At 44.2% G+C, this 18,532-nt stretch overlaps 2 protein-coding genes across 4 annotated transcripts in view; one reads left to right on the top strand and one right to left on the bottom strand.

Annotated features, from left to right (window-relative positions):
- The window catches only part of CUL4A (cullin 4A), an 84,378-nt gene extending 73,275 nt beyond the window's left edge, over positions 1-11,103 (bottom strand). For both annotated transcript variants that reach the window (XM_073350371.1, XM_073350381.1), the window contains exons 1-2: positions 10,328-11,103; positions 7,834-7,949 (exon numbers count right to left, since the gene is read on the bottom strand). In XM_073350371.1, coding sequence (XP_073206472.1) covers positions 7,834-7,949; positions 10,328-10,484 — 273 coding nt within the window. In that variant the 5' untranslated portion in view covers positions 10,485-11,103. The remainder of the gene's footprint in view (positions 1-7,833; positions 7,950-10,327) is intronic.
- PCID2 (PCI domain containing 2) overlaps positions 10,151-18,532 on the top strand; it is a 32,605-nt gene continuing 24,223 nt past the window's right edge. The window contains exons 1-3 of one of the 2 annotated variants that reach the window (XM_073350435.1): positions 10,151-10,973; positions 16,911-17,439; positions 17,674-17,760. In XM_073350435.1, the coding sequence (XP_073206536.1) occupies positions 17,725-17,760 (36 nt within the window). In that variant the 5' untranslated portion in view covers positions 10,151-10,973; positions 16,911-17,439; positions 17,674-17,724. Of the gene's footprint in view, positions 11,076-16,910; positions 17,440-17,673; positions 17,761-18,532 lie in introns of both variants that reach the window. The other variant, XM_073350426.1, reaches the window with a different exon arrangement.

The following is an 18,532-nucleotide window of genomic DNA, read 5'->3' as shown; positions in this document are numbered from 1 at the left end:
TATGATTCTATGATTTAAAAGAACCACTCATCTTTAAGTCTAGTGTCTGGGTATTGAATCCAGGACTGGAATGCCTAAGTAGACTGCTTTTTTGACTTCTTGTTAGCCAGTGTGGTGAAACAGAAGTTTATTTTTGTTGCTGGTTTGGTGTATCTTTTGGGAGAATAACCTCCAGTTTTGGGATGTGTCTGCCCTATTTCTCAGCAGTCTGTCCTGAATTTGGTATTCTCAGGTGTGACCCACAGAGACACAGTGATAGTGGGACAGAAAAAAGAAGCTGCACCAATGTTCACTCATCCCTCTCCAGCAACTCAAACATATCTGTTTGGGCATCCTAGGAGAGGTAGATCACTGTGGGCGGGGGGCGCTGGGGATATCTCGGCCACCCAGGGATATTAGTCCCGGGGGGGGGGGGGGGGGGGAGGAAGATGGAGATGGAGCTGCCCCTTCCCTGCACAGAGCACCCAGGGCTGGGTCAGATCAACCCCCAGAAATTTTTGCTGACTGCAGGAAGCTCTGCACTGTGGGGGGAAGTTACGGAGCTTGGCGGACAAGGGCAGCAACTCCCCGTACAGTGACCCCTCCCTCAGCAAAAAACCATCCCTCACCAAACACCACCCCCCCCACATCAGGAGCTTTCTGAACCCAGAACCCCCTCACTAAGCCCCCCGAACTCCTACCCTGCCAAGCCTCACCCCCTGCATCAGGAACCCCCCACATCCAGACTTCCCCGCACCCAGAACTCCCCACTGAGCCCCCCCTGCACCCAAACCAAGCCTCACCCCCTGCATCGGGAGCTCCCCACACCCGGAACCGCCCCCCCAGTCAACCTCCACCTGCATCAGGATCCTCCTGCACCAAGAACTCCCACCCAACTGAGCCTCACCCCCTGCATCAGGAGCCCCCCACACCCAGACCACTACCACACTGAACCCCAGTCAGCTGCACCCTGACCCCCTCACCCCTCCCCCACTGAGCCCTTACCACCTTCACCTGGACTCCCCTTCCCCATTCCCCTTCCACCCAGAACCCTGCATCCAGCCCCTGTGCATCCAGATTTTCCCCCCGCATCCAGACCCCCACACTGAGCTGCCTGCACTCAGATTGTACCACACAGAACCCTGGTACTCGAGGGAACTCTGCACCAAAAAAAAAAAAAAATTAAAATTCTGCATATTTTAATTGTCAAAATAACACAATATAATCACACCACTTTCAATTATGTTTGTAATTTATTTCAAAATACTTGTCAGCAAATAATTGAAAGTGGTGTGATTATATTGTGTTATTTTGACAATTAAAATATGCAGAATTTTAAAATACTGTGCGCAGAATTTTTAATTTTTTGGAGCAGAATTCCCTCTGAAGTAACTGATTGTCCCATTGCTGCCCAGCAACTACTTTACTTCCACACAGAGTCCTCTGGAAAAAAAAAGTATATTTTATAAATTTCTAATTGGACCAACAGCACAGAGAAAGCCATTATTTTCCATTCTTTAATACTATTATAACCTCAACATACCTAGACACAAAAAGCACACTGTTATTTACTCTGTTACCAAGTGATATAACAAGCATGCAAGCATCATTAAATAAAAATCTAGTGTATCCAAACGTGTATGCCTCCTAGGTCTAGATCACTCTTGAAGTTTAAGGTTTCATCTTACAGACACTACAGACTATGTAAACCCCTTATGACAAGTACAATGAAGGAAAAATAGAATTACGCTGATACAGTAGCTATACTGGTACTATTTTAAAATTTCATATGCCTACAACCATCTAGAGAGACTTTCCTAAAGCCTTTAGAGAGAGAGTTCCTCACACAATTAAGGGTTCTCAGGGTCAGGCAAAAAAAAGTAAAGACTGGAGGGTGGTGTCTTTAAGAGGAAGAATTAGTGTTGTCGTTACTCAGACAGAAATTCTGTGTGTATGTTAATGAGTGGTATGAACCTTGCTGCAGAATTATGCACTTAACTGAACATAACCATAGTTTTTAATAATGAGGCTATAATAGTAAGTTTTGTTTGGAGTACTACTTGTCAACCTTAACCGTTTGCTATACTGTTTGGGAACTCAGCAAAACTAGCCTTAGAGTTTCACTCAAATAAACTGGTAGCCAGTGCAGTATGTGAAGCACAAGTGCATTATGCTCCCCAAATGAAGCACGCCACCTCAGCAGCCATATTCTGAACAGGCTTGTTTAGACACAAGTAGAGTTCTCTGCAATCTGGAGGTGACATTGTGGTGGATAACCAAAGGGAGCGTCATATTCAAGAATGATCACAATCTCCTTGCCAAGCATGGTTTCAAGGAAAAATATGTTGGACGACAGCTGATACGTGAACATTCAGAAGCAACCACGGGTCTGACAAGAGCACCAAGTAACAAGCATGAGTGACAAATGGCACACTAATTATTTCCATCAAGAGGAAAAAGAATTACTTTTATTTCCTCCAACAAACATGTTTTCTGCATTAGACATTCTATAGACAGAATGCTGCTTAGTTATCCTCTAGAAATGATGGAAAAGAGATATATAATTGGGTGTCAGTTGCACAATAAAGGTACTGCAATCCAAGTTGCCTCACATATATACAGCAGACCCCTGTTTATCCAGTTTAATTGAGACCGGGACCAGATCAGATAATCAAAACCCCAGATAGCTTGGAGAATGGGAAAATGCGATGCTGCAGCACCATCTAGTGGCCTCAGGAGAGATCCAGGAGAGGGCTGGACAGTACAAGACATACATTTCTGGGGGAAAGTCTAAGATTGGGGGTGTGTTGGGGTCACCATGAAATATAACCGGGGCTGGAGAGAGCCAAGTTGTGGCTGGCTGGCTGGAGGGTGGGTGGGCGACAGCACGCACGCACACACCTCTACCTGGGAGTGACTTGCATGCTGGAAGCCGTTTGTGAGAAATCTAGACTGGAGGCTACAGCAGCAAAGCAGTGTAAAGGGCACTCCAGGTTAGAGGGCAGGATGACACAACCACTCATTAGCCCAGATTGTACCCTGGGTACGTATAACAGAATGAACCCCTGTGGCCACACCCTATCACTATTGTAATAAGGTATGTCTTGTAAGGTATAATTTGAAGACTCAATTTGCTGGTCAATATTGTCCTGATAAAATGTGTGGCAATATTGTACATGAAGTTATAAGATTTCTCCATATGATGTTACTAACACATGTTCCAAACTAAGGTGGGCAAACAGGTCTATCTCAAACAAAGGAATCTGTGCTCTGCTTAATTTGCATTTAAGCAGTGAACAGAGTCATCAAGCAGGAAGGGAGACAAAGGGAGTTCAAACAGGTGTTAAAAACAGTAGGGAATATCCTTACATATAGACACTCTTTCTCCTGACTCACAGATGGAAATGTTTTCCAAGAGGGAGATTGACAATATAAAAAGAGGGAATAAACGCCCAAGGCACCCACTCCTCCCTCTTGCTCTCTCTCTCTCTGTCCATTGATGTACCGCACAAAAAAAGGACAAAGAAAGCAGCCACTAAGCAGAAAAAGGGGTCCTGGCCTAAGAAGTTTGACCAGTAAGACTATTGAAAACATGTGGGGAGAAAAACTTTGCTTTGAATTTAACAATTTGTTAAGTTAGGCATTAGTTGTGTTTTATCTTTAATTTTCTTGTAACCATTTCTGACTATTATGCCTCATTACTTGTACTCACTTAAAATCTCTCTTTGTAGTTAATAAATTTGTTTTACTGTTTTATCTAATCCAGTGTTTAAATTGCAGTGTCTGAAGAACTATTTGAAATAATAAGCTGGCCCTTTTCTATCTTAAAGAAATAATGGACTTCTACTTACTTGTATTGTCCCAGAGAGGGCTGGACAGTACAGGACATATATTTCTGAGGGAAAGTCTAAGACTGCGAGTGAGTTGAGGTCACCCTGGTGGTCAGAGCCACAGTGTGTCTGTCTAGCTACAGCTCACACACAGCTTGGAGTAACTTACATGCTGGAGGCTGTGAACAGTCCAGACTGTAGGCTACAATAGCAATGCAGTGTAAAGGGCACCCCAGGTAAGAAGACAGGAGTGACACAGCTACTCATTAGTCTAGATTGTACCCTGAGTATGTCACAAAGGGAAAAGGGAATACAATTAATCCACTGGAGCCAGAAGATAAATCATCACCAGTGGAAGCAGCAGTGCATTTCCTCTCTAGTGCACCATATATAAAAACAAACAAAGCTATGTTTTATCAAATGCTTTGTAACGCCATCACCCTAGGACTGGTGATTTTCTATTATAGAATTATAGTACTTGTCTACATTACCATGCAATTTGGACTAGGTTAATACGAACTAGGGACCTTTTAGTTTGTGCCCACGGCATCCACACGGGATTTACAGCACAGCACTTTGGTGAGCACTGCTATTCAAACCCCCATAGACCGAACTAATGATGGGTTTTTAAGAACACGTTAGAAAAACACCTGTCAGGGATGGTATAGGTATACTTGACCCTGCCTCAGCATGGGGCGGAGGTAGGGGGAAGAGAGGAGAGGAGGAAATGGACTAGATGACTCAAGTTCCCTCCAGCCCTACATATCTATGATTCTATATTAGGAAATCACCAACCCCGGAGTAAAGGGATTACAAAACATTTGAAAAGCATTGCTCTGTTTATTTTACTTTTAGCTTAGCTGAAGGCTCAGATCGGTGAAGAAGAGTGAGACTTCAGATATGGCACAACTATTATTTGTACAAAATCACTACTTTTTCCAAATATCTCCAAGCTAAATATTTTAGCAAGCACTGTAGGCTTAGGCATCATTATTGCAAATTCTTCCCAAATTTCAAAACTCAGTGACTGATTTTAATTAGACTTTACTCACCAGTAATTATTTGCAGTAATCAACAACAACATGGGAAATGACAGATGATTATAGCTTTTGTTTATGTGGCAGACCAACCTGCTTAACACATGGGTTTCTGCAGGCATGCTGGTCTCCTTTCATAATGATGAGTAAAGACCACAAAGATCAGAGGATAAAGAGAACCTATACGCACAAATTCCTCCCTGTGCATGATTTCATATCCAACATCAGACACTTAAAATGATCTGTAATCACATTTCTAGTCAAGTCTGAATTATCTTCTCTCTCCTTCTCTAGGTGAATGAAGAAGCGTGCACAGAAACACACAGTGGAACCTTGTTAATTAGCACTCATGACCGGAAGATCCGTTATGAATTAATGATTTGCCATTATGAATTAAGTTTTGCAAATTAGCGTACAAACAGGTAAAACAGCAATCTCCTTGCTTTTTCTTTTATGACATATCCAAAAATCCAGCCCATCCCTTCCCTTCCTTCCCACCCACCAAAATTCTTGTCCAGGCCTTGATGATTTCATGCCCATGCTACTATAATCTCCTCTCAGCTTTTGAAAGCAATTCAAACGAAATGACAAACATCTGGACTTTTTTCAAATAAGAACGCACAAAAAACAGTTACGATTTTTCAGCCTTGAGCTTAAAACCCTTAAATACGGATCAATGTTATTCAATTGAAATGTTGCTGTCTTACAATGTCCAGAATGTAAATACTACAAGTCAAGTTGTCTATTTAAAAGAACAATTTACATCCATTTATTCTAAAGGTAGTACTGAATAAAAAAAGAAAGTATTTTTAGAACTATATGTTAAATGCCCCCACAGGATCAGGGAGGAAAGGGCAATCAAGCCTTTACCAATAATTATTATTTCTAGGTCTTTAACATTCACACCCAATGCAGACTGCTAGCTCCCAGCATGCTTTCTGCTAATGACCCCAAAACCACCACAGAACTCCAATGAAACCTGTAGACCACTTCTGGTGATATACAATTTCTTAGGCCGCAATACTGCAATGAGTAGAGCCCTGCAAAAATGAGGATATCTGCTTTATATCAACACATATGGATGCAGATATCTGCAGATCATGTTTGTAAATTGGATTTGGATACAAGTTTTGTATCCCCACAGGGCTCTAGCAATGAGTTCCATGCATGCCCATGTAGAAACTCACTCATTTCAGTTGCACAAAGAGGTGGTGCATCTTGCAGGACGAGGGCCTTGGTTCTGCAATGCCGGAGTTACTGAAATTTATAAATATTCTTATTTTATGTGCCATAAAATACACAAGCTGTAAAAAAGAATATTGAGGAAAACAACTGAAAACTGATCATATTTAAAAACAAAACAGAAAGGGAGTAAAGAAGGAAACAAGTAATGGATATGTCATTTACCCCTTCATGCAATATTGTTTCATTATTTTAAACAAGAGTTTTAAAGTCTCTAATTGTCATGTAAATATAATAGTCAAAATGTGTTGTTGCCCAGCCAGGTCTGAACCAGGGGTGTTGACTCTGAAGCTTAATTGTGATAATGAATATTGTAACATTGTTAACTATTTCACTGCAGACCAAAGCATGCAAGGTAGAGAACCAATTATTACTATGGGTATCTACATAATCTAGTGAGAGTAACATCTCATTTCAACATCCAGAACCAGCAGAGTTTGGGAGAGTATGACCACTTATTCCCCTCTCTTTTCCCCATTCTGACCCCTGCCAAAATGTATCCTTCCACAGCCCTCAATATGACTAGCTAGTTAGATGGACCCCAGCACGGCTGATTCTCCACTCTGGCACTTTGAGCGCAGAAGGTGGGGGCCAACAAGGACTCTAAAAATTAATTCTTGCCACTCCAGGCTTATATTAAACTTCCAAGGTTACAGCTTTTCTCTGACCTTGGATGGTAGATGCTGCCACCACCCAAGTGCAAAACCCCTCTGAGAACCCAGGAATTCCTTCCTGTAGGGTATCCTCAAGCCCTTTCACACACACACACACACAAACAAAATCCGGGGAAGAGCTGAGAAAGAAAACAAAGGAAATCAGCTGTTGTCACCAACTAATTAAATAACATGTGCACAAACCTCTCAGGACAAAATCCAATCCTGTTTTTTAAAAAGATAAAATTTATTAAAAACAAAAAGAAAGAAAATACATTTGGAAACTTAGGCTATTGCTAGAGTTAAAAAAACCAAGAATTAAGCATCAAGAATAACCTTGAGGTCCAGCTTAAAGGTTACAAGCAAAACAAAAGCATTTGTGGTTAGCACAGAGGAGTTCACAAGCCATAAAGAAATAAAAAGAGATAAATCTAATCGCGTCTTCCTAAACATTTCCTGACCTACTTACGTATCTGGGGGTTTCAAGTGAGTAGTTTCTAGATATGATTCGGGTGATTTTTCATACCTGGCCCAAAGCTTCTTACAGCATAGTTGCTCTGTTCCCTCTCTCCAGAGAACAACAGCAGACAGACCAAGGGGAAGTTTTTTTCCCAATTTTAAAAAGTTCTAGTCTTTCCATTGGCTCTTTTGGTCAAGTGCCCATTCCCTTCGTTTTACCTATGTAACCCAGAGAGACTTTTTAACCCTTTACATGTAAGGCAAGTAGAGAACAGCTACTAAGAGGGATTTTATAGCTAACTGGCTGGCTGGGTGTCCATAAAACGAAGCTTCTCCCTGCCCCCCTCCCCCAACTTTAATTTATCACAGGCCCCAATCCTGCTGGCTCTCCATGGACCACCAGAAAGTTCCAAGGACAACATTTGGGGAGACACTGATCTAGAAAATGGCAAACATACGTTAGGAGCAGAATACTGACTTTATCAGTAGCCTGATGATATACATTGCAAACACAAAAATCCCATTTATATTTAAATGTTTATGACAATAAAAATTCCAAAGCAATCAGTATTATGCTCTAACACTTTCCTAGTTCAAAACAAAAATAAAACCCCACAAAACCTTGACTCTTACCTGGTAGAGCTCTTCAAGGTTGTATTTAATGGAGGTGCTACTTTGTATTGCTCTCACTGCTTCATCAAGCTTCTGCCATGTGTCCTGTGTATAATTATCAGGCAATTTAGGTCTTTCTGTAAAACCAGATACAAGCAGAAACTGAACCCACAATACAAGCTTGCTTAAAGCTATATCTTTTAAAATACTTTTGGAATAATTTAATAAAGTGAAAGACGTATTGGATTTCACTTCACACTTTAAGCTTGAAATATTTTTTTAAAATAAAGGAATATTTGTAATAACATATAATACGGCAAAAGCCACTAAGTGCCATTTTTATCTCTGAATGGTGGCATACAAAGGCCCTGCTCCTGTAAGAAGCTTCACGGGGGCTGCCCCTCTTCACATGCACAGGTCCCTACTAAAATATATCTGCCCAGCTAGAGCGGCTTGCATGATTCTGGACAAAATTTGTAAAACATCCAAGGATAGTACCTCAGAATGCACACAAGAAGTAAGTGTTGCAATTTAAGGTTTTTTATTTAATAAAGCTTAAACTTACATTCCAAACACTAGCAAACTAATGTGTTCTACTGCAACATCTTTGACACCACTCTAGTTTCAACACTATCTAAATTTATTTTCTATATATTCTTTAAAGAGTAACTGACCACCAAACCATCGATATACATAATCTCTAACTACACTGTGGGTAATAGAACTTTCTACACATAACAGCATGTTCTGTAATAAAATATATGTTAACTGAAACATCAGAAAGACTGGTTTCAGAGTAGCAGCCGTGTTAGTCTGTATCCGCAAAAAGAAAAGGAGGACTTGTGGCACCTTAGAGACTAACAAATTTATTTGAGCATAAGCATAAGCTTTCGTGAGCTACAGCTGACTTCATCAGATGCATTCAGTGGAAAAGACTGCAACTAAAACTGTTGTCTATATATAAAGCTGCATCACTTAGTTGAGATGAGGAAAGGGAATACTAAGGCAGTACAGATGCCAGACACAGGACTGGTTAGACAGGGGAGGTTGGGTTCTGCTGCCAACTACACCACTGATGTGCTGTGTGATTATGGACAAATCACTTCACTTTTTTATGCCTCATTTCCCCTCTCTGTAAAACAGTGATGGTAATATTCAGTGGTACTGGAACTTAAGGTGCTGGGGGTGCCGCTGCACCCCCTCGCTTGAAGTAATGTGTGTGTGGTTTTTGGAGGGGGGTGAGGGGGTGAGAGAACCTGGATTTGTGCAGGAAATGGCCCACCTTGATTATCATGCATATTGTGAAGAGAGTTGTCACTTTGGATGGGCTATTACCAGCAGGAGAGTGAGTTTGTGTGTGGGGGGGTGGAGGGTGAGAAAACCTGGATTTGTGCTGGAAATGGCCCAACTTGATGATCACTTTAGATAAGCTATTACCAGCAGGACAGTGGGGTGAGAGGAGGTATTGTTTCATGATCTCTGTGTGTATATAATGTCTGCTGCAGTTTCCACGATATGCATCCGATGAAGTGAGCTGTAGCTCACGAAAGCTCATGCTCAAATAAATTGGTTAGTCTCTAAGGTGCCACAAGTCCTCCTTTTCTTTTTGTGACTACAGACTAACACGGCTGTTACTCTGAAACCAAATACATGGTTTCCATCATCAGCACCCCCAGTAGAAAAACTGTTCCAGTACCCCAGTAATATTGACCTGTCTTTGAGACCTAAAGATGAGAGCTACACTAGGGCCCCTGTGCTCAGAATTTCATATATGTAAGTAAGCTGAATTAACTTCCTTGAGAAAAGAAAAGGAGTACTAGTGGCACCTTAGAGAGGGTGCCACTAGTACTCCTTTTCTTTTTGCGAATACAGACTAACGGGGCTCCTACTCTGAAACCTAACTTCCTTGAGGATCAGGCCCTTGTTTGCCAAAAAAGTGATTGCCTAGACACAGTGAACAGGCTGGCTGACTAAGGGCCCTTGTACCTGTGGAGGGAGGCACCGAGCGCAAGTTAGCCAAGTTAAGACCTTTTCGCAGTCAGTTTCCAGAGCAAACCCAGCCTGGCACCTATCTGTTGGTGAGGAAGGAGCTGGAGCAGACCCCACAGCACATGACCAGAGGAGCGGCGCTGGCGGCGGCTGCTGCCCTCCATGGGGCGCAGGGTGCACCACAGGCCCCTGGAGCTCGGGCTGGAGAGCGGTCCGGAGGCTACACACACCGCCCCCCCCCGCACCACAGGGCAGGGTCCTCAGGCGGCCGCTCTTGACCCTGCCCTGCCTGTCACTGTTCGCAGCAGCCCGCAGTCAGGGCCCCTCCCAGCCGCCTCCCTCTCTGGGGAAGGGGCGGGGGCAGCAGGGCCAGGAGTAGAGTAAACTCAGGTCAGGACAGGGCCGCGGGGTCCAGTGGCTGCGGCCGAGCCCGGCCGTGCGGGAGAAACTTGGGATGCTTCGAGCCGCCGCCAGGCCCTGGGGACTCGCCCGCTCCCGACCCCCAAACCCTCGGCCCCCGGCCCACCTCTGAAGTTCTTGATCACGAGCTTCTTGGAGGCGGCGGCGGCGCCGCCCCCGGCCCGGGCTCCCGCGGCCGCCGCCAGCGAGGCGGGCTTGGTGAGCCCGTTGGTGTGTCCCACCAGGGCCGACAGGTGCGGCTTCTTCTGCGGCTCGCCGGCCATGGCCGCCCCCTTCGTGCCGGAGCGCGGCTCCCGCCCCCCCGGGCCCGGCCGCCGGCTGGAAGCGCCGGCTGCGGCTGCTGCTGCTCTGTCCGGCGGGCGGAGAGTCACCGCCAGCCCGGCCTCCCCCCGCGTCGCCCCGGCTCCGGGGGCCCCATCAACCCCGCCCCGCGGAGAGGGGGCGGGGGGCAGGCCGGCCAAGGCTGCCGCCGGCTCCGCCGCGTAGGCAGCGCGGCCTCGCTCACAAGATGGCTCCCGAGACCAGGCCTGAGGCGGCCGCTGCCGCTGCCGCCCTCGCGCCGGACGCAGGGGGTTAAAGCGCCCGCGAGGCGCCCCCGGCCGGACTCGGGCCCCTCCCTGGCGTGGGGAGAGCGACGGCTCCGCTCGTCGGCCCGCGGGCGCAGCCGGCAGGAGGCGCCGCCCGGCTCCCCCAGAGGCCGCGCAAGAAAGCGAAGCGGCCTCAGCCCGGGCCAGGGTCCCGAGACGCAGCGGGTGAGGAGCAGCGGCGGATCCCCCGTGAGCGGCGCGTCTCCCTCCGGCCCTTCTCCCCGGGCCGAAGCGGGGCTGCTCTCCAGCCGCGCTAGTTCAGTCACGGTAACGTCACCTTACTGAGGAGCTCCATGGCCGTAGCCGACCACGTGTTTCAGCCGATCCAATTATTTTGCTATTCTGTTTACACTAACGCCACTGGAAATCCCAACTTTTGTCCATCAAGGCTTTGTCTTCTCGGCAAAAGTCTGTAGTTTTCTCACTGAGATAGGCAGCCACCTAGGTACAAAATTCGAGTGGAGACCAAACACTAATTTTGTACCTCTCTGTAGCCGGAGATGGATTACAGTTTTCTGGAGCCCTGGGCCAGAGCAAGTGGGGGCCCCTCCGCCTGCTGTCCTCCCACTAGCCTCCCCCGCACCACCCCGGTGCTCCTGCTGGGGAGCAGGGTCAGGGCATGGGGCCAGGAGCACCGGGCAGAGCAGGGCAAGCCCCAGTATCCCAACCCTGCTCCCTGGCAGGAGCACCGGCTGGGGCCCCTGGACACAGACTCCATTGGCCCAGTGACTAAACTGCCACTGTCTGTAGCTGAGGTCAACCCCAGGGGGGATAGTGCTGCCCTTGAAGAGCTACAATCAAGGTGGAATCTACCAGTGGCTTGTTTCTACTCAGCTTTTACGTCAAGATAGATATCTCGGTAACTAGGTAACATCACACATCTTCTTAGGAAGAAAACAGGCCAAGACAGTAAAAGTTTATACCTTTCACCCTTCTAAACACAAAGCCCAACATTTTCTGGTTTTCCTAGTTTCCTCTTCCCAGCCCAAAACGCTTCCTTATTTTCAGAGAGATGGACATTAACCACTTAATTAAATGGTGCCTCTGACAAGAAGGGCTGAGGGCTTCACTAGCTGTTTTTCTTAACTTCCCACTCTTGCTACTGTTGCAGCAGCTCCAAAAATGGTAAATGTCATAGGAGCACAGGTGTAGACCAGCCCGTGTTTTAACCATCATGTCATCTAAAAATTCTACATCTACTCAGAGCAGGTCTAGACAGCACACTGTTTAAAATCAGGTTTCAGAGTAGCGGCCGTGTTAGTCTGTATCCGCAAAAAGAAAAGGAGTACCTGTGGCACCTTAGAGACTAACAAATTTATTTGAGCAGAAGTTTTCATGAGCTACAGCTCAGTAGTCCTACCATAGAAGACACTGTACAAGTAGTAACAACCCAGTAGAGAATTGGACATAAGTCTTTTTTCATGTTAATGATCACTTGTGAAATTTTTGACTCAAATGTGTCATTAAGAACTTAGAGGGAGAAAAGGTGGATGATTAGGTAATATCTCGTATTGGCCCAGCTTCTGTTTGTGAGAGATAAGTTGCCCAATAGCAACTATGTGGGTGAAACCAGACAATTGCTAAGATCTCAAATGAACTCACACAGGAAAATGATAAAAGACAGACATAAACATCACATCAGCTGTGGGTGAACTCTTTTCACAAGGCAATCACTCTATGTCTGACCTATCAGTCCTCACCCTCAAAGGAAACCTGTACAACACTTTCAAAAAACGAGCCCGGGAGCTTAAATTCATAATTATGCTAGAGACTAAAAATCTTGGACTGAATGGTGACCAGGGTGGATAAAAATCAATGGTTTTTTTAAAAAAAAATTAATCAGATTTTTTTATTTAAATCAGATTTTTTTGATAAAATGCTTTTTGAGGGAAAAAACTATCTAACAATAGTTTTAATTAAGATATAATGTATCTCAAAGATATCATGGAATAGGGATTATAAATTCTAATTCTATAGTATGAGACAGTATATTCCTGTAATGTTTAAGAAAAGTTTTGTAAATGAGTTCCTATAGTTCATGGATTAGGGACCAATTTTACGGGGCTACGGGGCTTCTGTATAGATTATTTAGGTTAATCTTTCTATCTATCCAATGGGACTCAGTGCTAAGTCTAGAAGACACCATCAGAGATCCTTAGTTTTGCAGTTCTCAGATTGTGGATTTGTGTCTCCAGAGATAACATGCTTGTTAACAGCAAAAATGTTGTTAAATAAATAATATATAGAGGTGAGAAATAACAGAACTCAACCCTATTGTCCCTCTGCAAATTTGTGTACACAAAGTCAATCCCTTACCTCTCTCTAAAAGTGCAAAGTTTCAAAAAGTTCAGTGAATAGAAGAAGATTGTTGGGGGCAGAATAGATCTGGACAAGGAGAAGAAGTCTGGAGATAAATGTGAGAAGGGAGGTACAGGCAGTCAAAACATAAGTGAAACTATTTGAGCAGCATATTCCAGAAGGCTTGAGGTCTTTCTGAGTGTATCCTTCATTGCTTTGAGATCTACTATACCATTCGCTCACTAGAAAGGAAAACCTATAATGGCCCGTTTGGGGAAAAAGAACCATTCAAGAAATACATGTTTGCTGATGATGTTTTAAAGAAAGTCACAATAGTGAACTGGTGGAAGTCACTTAAGCACTTGGATTCAGAGACTGTTGAAGTGATAATCTCACTTTTAACAGCACTAGCTTCTTCTGCCCATATAGAAGGAATATTTTCTTCCTTTGGACTCATTCATTCCAAATTGATAAATCATTTAGGACCTGAAAAAGCAGGAAAGCTTGTTTTTCTTTTCCAGATTATGAACAAACAGGAAAATGAAGGTGAAGACGACTGAGTTAGCTGCAGAAGCCAATATTTTAAATTTCTCATGTTGACCTGGCTGATGTAGTAGATTTAATTTTTGGGTTTTTTTTAATATTTCATTTAACTATTTTAGTTAAAAACAATTTTAACAAAAACAAACCTGATTTTAAAAAAATTGGATGTTTAACTAAATTCAAAAATTCATGTGCTTGCATTGTTAAAATATTATATGTTTGCTGTTGAAGAAAAAATACAGAATACATAACTTTGTTGTTTTGCTTCAATAAAACAATTTAAATGTCTGTCTGGGGATGTTCTCCTCCAGAAACAGCATGGCAAGAAAATCCTCCAAATATTAATGATTAACCTGTTGAACTGGAGATAGTTTACCTCCCAATGACTTCATAAATATCTGCTTCAATTACCTTTGGTAAATGAAATAACCAAACAATCATTCATTTTCTCATTTAGCTGTAAAACTAATCTGAAAAGTTTTCAAAATAAATCACTTTAAAAATGTATAATGTGTATCTTCTAAAAATGAAACCTACATCTATCTCTGAGTTGTGAAGAATATGTATTAAGATTATTACAACCAACAAGAATACACTTTTATGTAGAAATCCATGATTAAATTGAGTCTTTCTGACTAGTGATTTAAATCAAATCCATCCTCATGGAGACACTACATTTATGGCTTATTACTAGGGCTGTCAAGCGATTAAAAAAAGAATCGTGATTAATTGTGTGATTAAAAAGAAATCAATCACGATTAATCACACTGTTAAACAATAACAGAATACCATTTATTTAAATATTTTTGGGTGTTTTCTACATTTTCAAATATATTGATTTCAGTTACAACACTGAATACAAAGTGTACAGTGCTCACTTTTTATTTTTCATTACAAGTATTTGCACTGTAAAAAACAAAAGAAATAGTATTTTTCAATTCACCTAATACAAGTACTGTAATGCAATCACTTTATCATGGAAGTTGAATGTACAAATGTAGAATTATGTACAAAAAATTGCAGTCAAAAATAAAATGTAAAATTTTAGAGCCTGCAAGTCCACTCAGTCCTACTTCTTGTTCAGCCAATCGCTCAGACAAACAAGTTTGTTTACATTTGCAGGAGATAATGCTGCCCACTTCTTGTTTCAATGTTACCTGAAAGTGAGAACAGGCGTTCTCATGGCACTGTTGTGGCCAGCATCGCAAGATATTTATGTGCCAGCTGCTCTAAAGATTCATATGTCCCATCATGCTGCAAACACCATTCCAGAGGACATGCTTCCATACTGATGATTGATTCTACTCAATAAAAATTCACAGTAGTGTGGACTGACGTATGTTCATTTTCATTATCTGAGTCAGATACCACCAGCAGAAGGTTGATTTTTCTTTTTTGGTGGTTTGGATTCTGTAGTTTCTGCATTGAAGTGTTGCTCTTTTAAGACTTCTGAAATCATGCGCCACACTCATCCCTCTCAGATTTTGGAAGGCACTTCAGATTCTTAAATCTTGGGACGAGTGCTGTAGCTATCTTTAGAAATCTCACATTGGTACCTTCTTTGCATTTTGTCAGATCTGCAGTGAATGTGTTCTTAAAACAAACATGTGCTGGGTCATCGTCCGAGACTCTTCTAACATGAAATATGTGGCAGAATGTGAGTAAAACAGAGCAGGGGACATACAAGTCTCCCCCAAGGAGTTCAGTCACAAATTTAATTAATGCATTTTTTTAACGAGCATCATCAGGAGGGAAGCACGTCCTCTGGAACGGTGGCCGAAGCATGAAGGGACATACAAATGTTTAGCATATCTGGCACGTAAATACCTTGCAATGCCAGCTACAAAAGTGCCATGCAAATGCCTGTTCTCACTTTCTGGTGACATTGTAAATATGAAGAGGGCAGCATTATCTCCTGTAAATGTAAACAAACTTGTTTGTCTTAGCTATTGGCTAAACAAGAAGTAAGACTGAGTGGACTTGTAGGCTCTGAAGTTTTACATTGTTTTGTTTTTGAGTGCAGTTATGTAACAAAAAATCTACATTTGTAAGTTGCACTTTCATGACAAAGAGATTGCACTACAGTATTTGTATGAGGTGAATTGAAAAATACTATATCATTTTTACAGTGCAAATATTTGTAAATGTAAAAAACATGCAGAATATTTAATAAACTTCAATTGGTATTCTATTGTTTAACAGTACGATTAAAACTGTGATTAATCGTGATTAATTTTTTTGAGTTGTGTGCGTTAACTGCAATTAATCAACAACCCTACTTATTACAACAATCTGTAACCCACTAATGCACCCCAGCTGCCACTCCCTTCCCCCAACTTTCCTCCCTAGTACTGGAAGGGTGTTAATAGGCCATTTCACCTTGCATGGTCCCTTGAAATATGTACTAACAATTTATGCTATATAATCTGTTCCACCTTGTATATAGCTGGGACAGAGTACATTTCCCAGACCCGAAGAAGTGCTCTGTGCAGCTGAAAAGCTTGTCTCTCTCACCAAAAAGAGCTATTACTTAACCCAGTGGTTCTCAACCAGGGGTAAATGTACCCCTGTGGGGTACACAGTGGTCTTCCAGAGGGTACATCAACTCATCTAGCTATTTACTTAGTTTTACAACAGGCTATATAAAAAGTACAAGTGACATCAGTACAAACTAAATTTCATACGATTATTTGTTTATACTACACTATAGATTATACACTAAGTACAATATTTATATTCCAATTGATTTATTTTGTAATTATATGGTAAAAATGAGACAGTAAGCCATTTTTCAGTAATAGTGCATCATGAAACTTTTGTATTTCTATGTCTGATTTTGTAAGCAAGTAGTTTTTAAGCACGGTGAAACTTGGGAGTACGTAAGACAAATCAGACTCCTGAAAGGGGTACAATAGTTGGAAAGGTTGATAGCCACTGTCTTAACTCACCTTCTCTTGTTAATGCCCTGGGACCAATATGGCTACAACCCTGCCTGCAGGGATGTTAGAACAGCTATTATAGCATGGGTGCTGCAAGCCATTGTACAAACCTGTGAACCCTAGGATGGAAACCAGGTATTTGGTTATTACTACTTCAAGACAGGGTACTCCTATACCCCCAGTTCCAGCCCCCCGACTGCATACAACCATTAAGAGCGTGTCACAGCGGATTAAAATGTATTACAATGCTTTTTTCTTTTTGCCACGCATGCACAGTGAGATGGTCTACAAAACAACACTATGCATTTTGTGTTTAAAACAGAAGTGTCACTAGCTCACGACAAGGCAAGGCTTTGGGCCCACGCTCCCAAACTCCATATAACAGAGGGAGAGGACAGCCAGCACCCGGAGCCAGCTGCCCTCCCAGCTCGCCGCAGCCAGAGGCACCCCAGGGACGGACGCGTGCGGGAGCAGCGCCCGGGCAGAAGCACCAGCACGCACAGCAGTCACTAGGCTCCCAAGGGGGCTCTCAGCCCGGCCACCCCGCAGCAGGCGGAACGCTGCGCTCAGCTGCAGCGCGCGACGCTCGTCTCCCAGCCCCGCCGGCTGCGCGCGAGAAGAATCAAGCCCCGCCCCCACTCTACAGGACGAAGAGTGACAACAACTCCGCTTTAACTCAAGTCGGGCGCGCGGGGCGGGGCGCTAGGACGGGTCATCACGTGAGCGGCTTGCCCGGCCCGCGTCACGTGACTCGCGCCGGGCTGGCGCGCCGGGCGGGAGACGGAAGCGCCGGGCGGTTGCCCCACCCACGTGGTGTGATGGAGTGAGGCGGGCGCGGCGCTGCGAGCCTGGTCAGTGGGTGCGGGGGAGCCCCGGGGGAGGGGAGTGACGCGCGCCCTGGGAAACCCCCCCCCCCGCCCCGTTGCTGTGCCCTGTGCCTGGCTCCGCTCCTGGGGGGTGGGGCTGCGGGGGCTGCTCCGGGCTGAGTGAGTTGGTGGAAACCCCACGCTGGCCCCGCGGGGAGGTGGGGGACAGTCGTGCTAACTCCGTTTCGCGGTGACACTTCTGTTTCCTTGGCCGCACAGGACACGCCCCGCGCTTGATCTCCAGCACTTGCCTGGCCCGCTGGTCCGTCCATGGCGCACATCACCATCAACCAGTATTTGCAGCAGGTAAGTGGGTTTTATTTGCCGGCACCATTCCCTGTTTTTCTCCACGCTCCAGATAAGTTACCCTGTTCAAGAAAAGGCAACCGAGAGTATGGGAAGTGATAATTAGGGAAGCGTCTCCTAAGGCTGTTATGAAAACAAAGTAACATTCGTATGGCGCTTAAAAAATGCGGGGCCTATATAAATATGTAGCCCCCAATCGTGTGATAGGATCTGTTAGTGTGGGCTCTGGCATCTTTAGGAAGTGGGCATGTCTGTACTGCAGCTGAGAGCAAGCCTCCCAGCCCCAGTAGACAGACACACTAGCTCAGCTCAAGCTAGCACGTTAAAAACACCAGCGTGGATGGTCCAGCACAGAGGGTAGCTCAGGCTCTCAAGCCCACCCGCCTCCCTGCTTCTGAGACTGGGGGCTAGCCCAAGTCTCCGCTGGACCCACAACTTTCATACTGCTCTTTTTAGTATGTTACCTCAAGCTCTGCTAGCATGAGTCTGTCTACTCCAGCTGGGAGGTTTGCGCCCAGCTGCAGTGTAAACATACCCAGTGAGGCTTTGCACAGATACTGGGGTCTGCATTAATAGACGCAACTGTAGGATCAAGGCCCAAATATACTTGCTATAAAGGTTCCTTCTTTGTCAAATGTAATACACACTCTTATTTAAGCACCTTAATGAGACATGTCAAACTTGGTCAGTTCCGCAAAAGGAGCCAAAAGTTAAATATTAGCTGCCTAAGCCCCTTTCCCAATTTCTGTGGTTTATCAGTCATGTTTTTATA

The sequence above is a fragment of the Lepidochelys kempii genome, chromosome 1, assembly GCF_965140265.1.
Source record: "Lepidochelys kempii isolate rLepKem1 chromosome 1, rLepKem1.hap2, whole genome shotgun sequence".
Taxonomy (NCBI): Eukaryota; Metazoa; Chordata; order Testudines; family Cheloniidae; genus Lepidochelys; species Lepidochelys kempii.
This window is presented reverse-complemented; position numbering and strand designations above follow the sequence as displayed.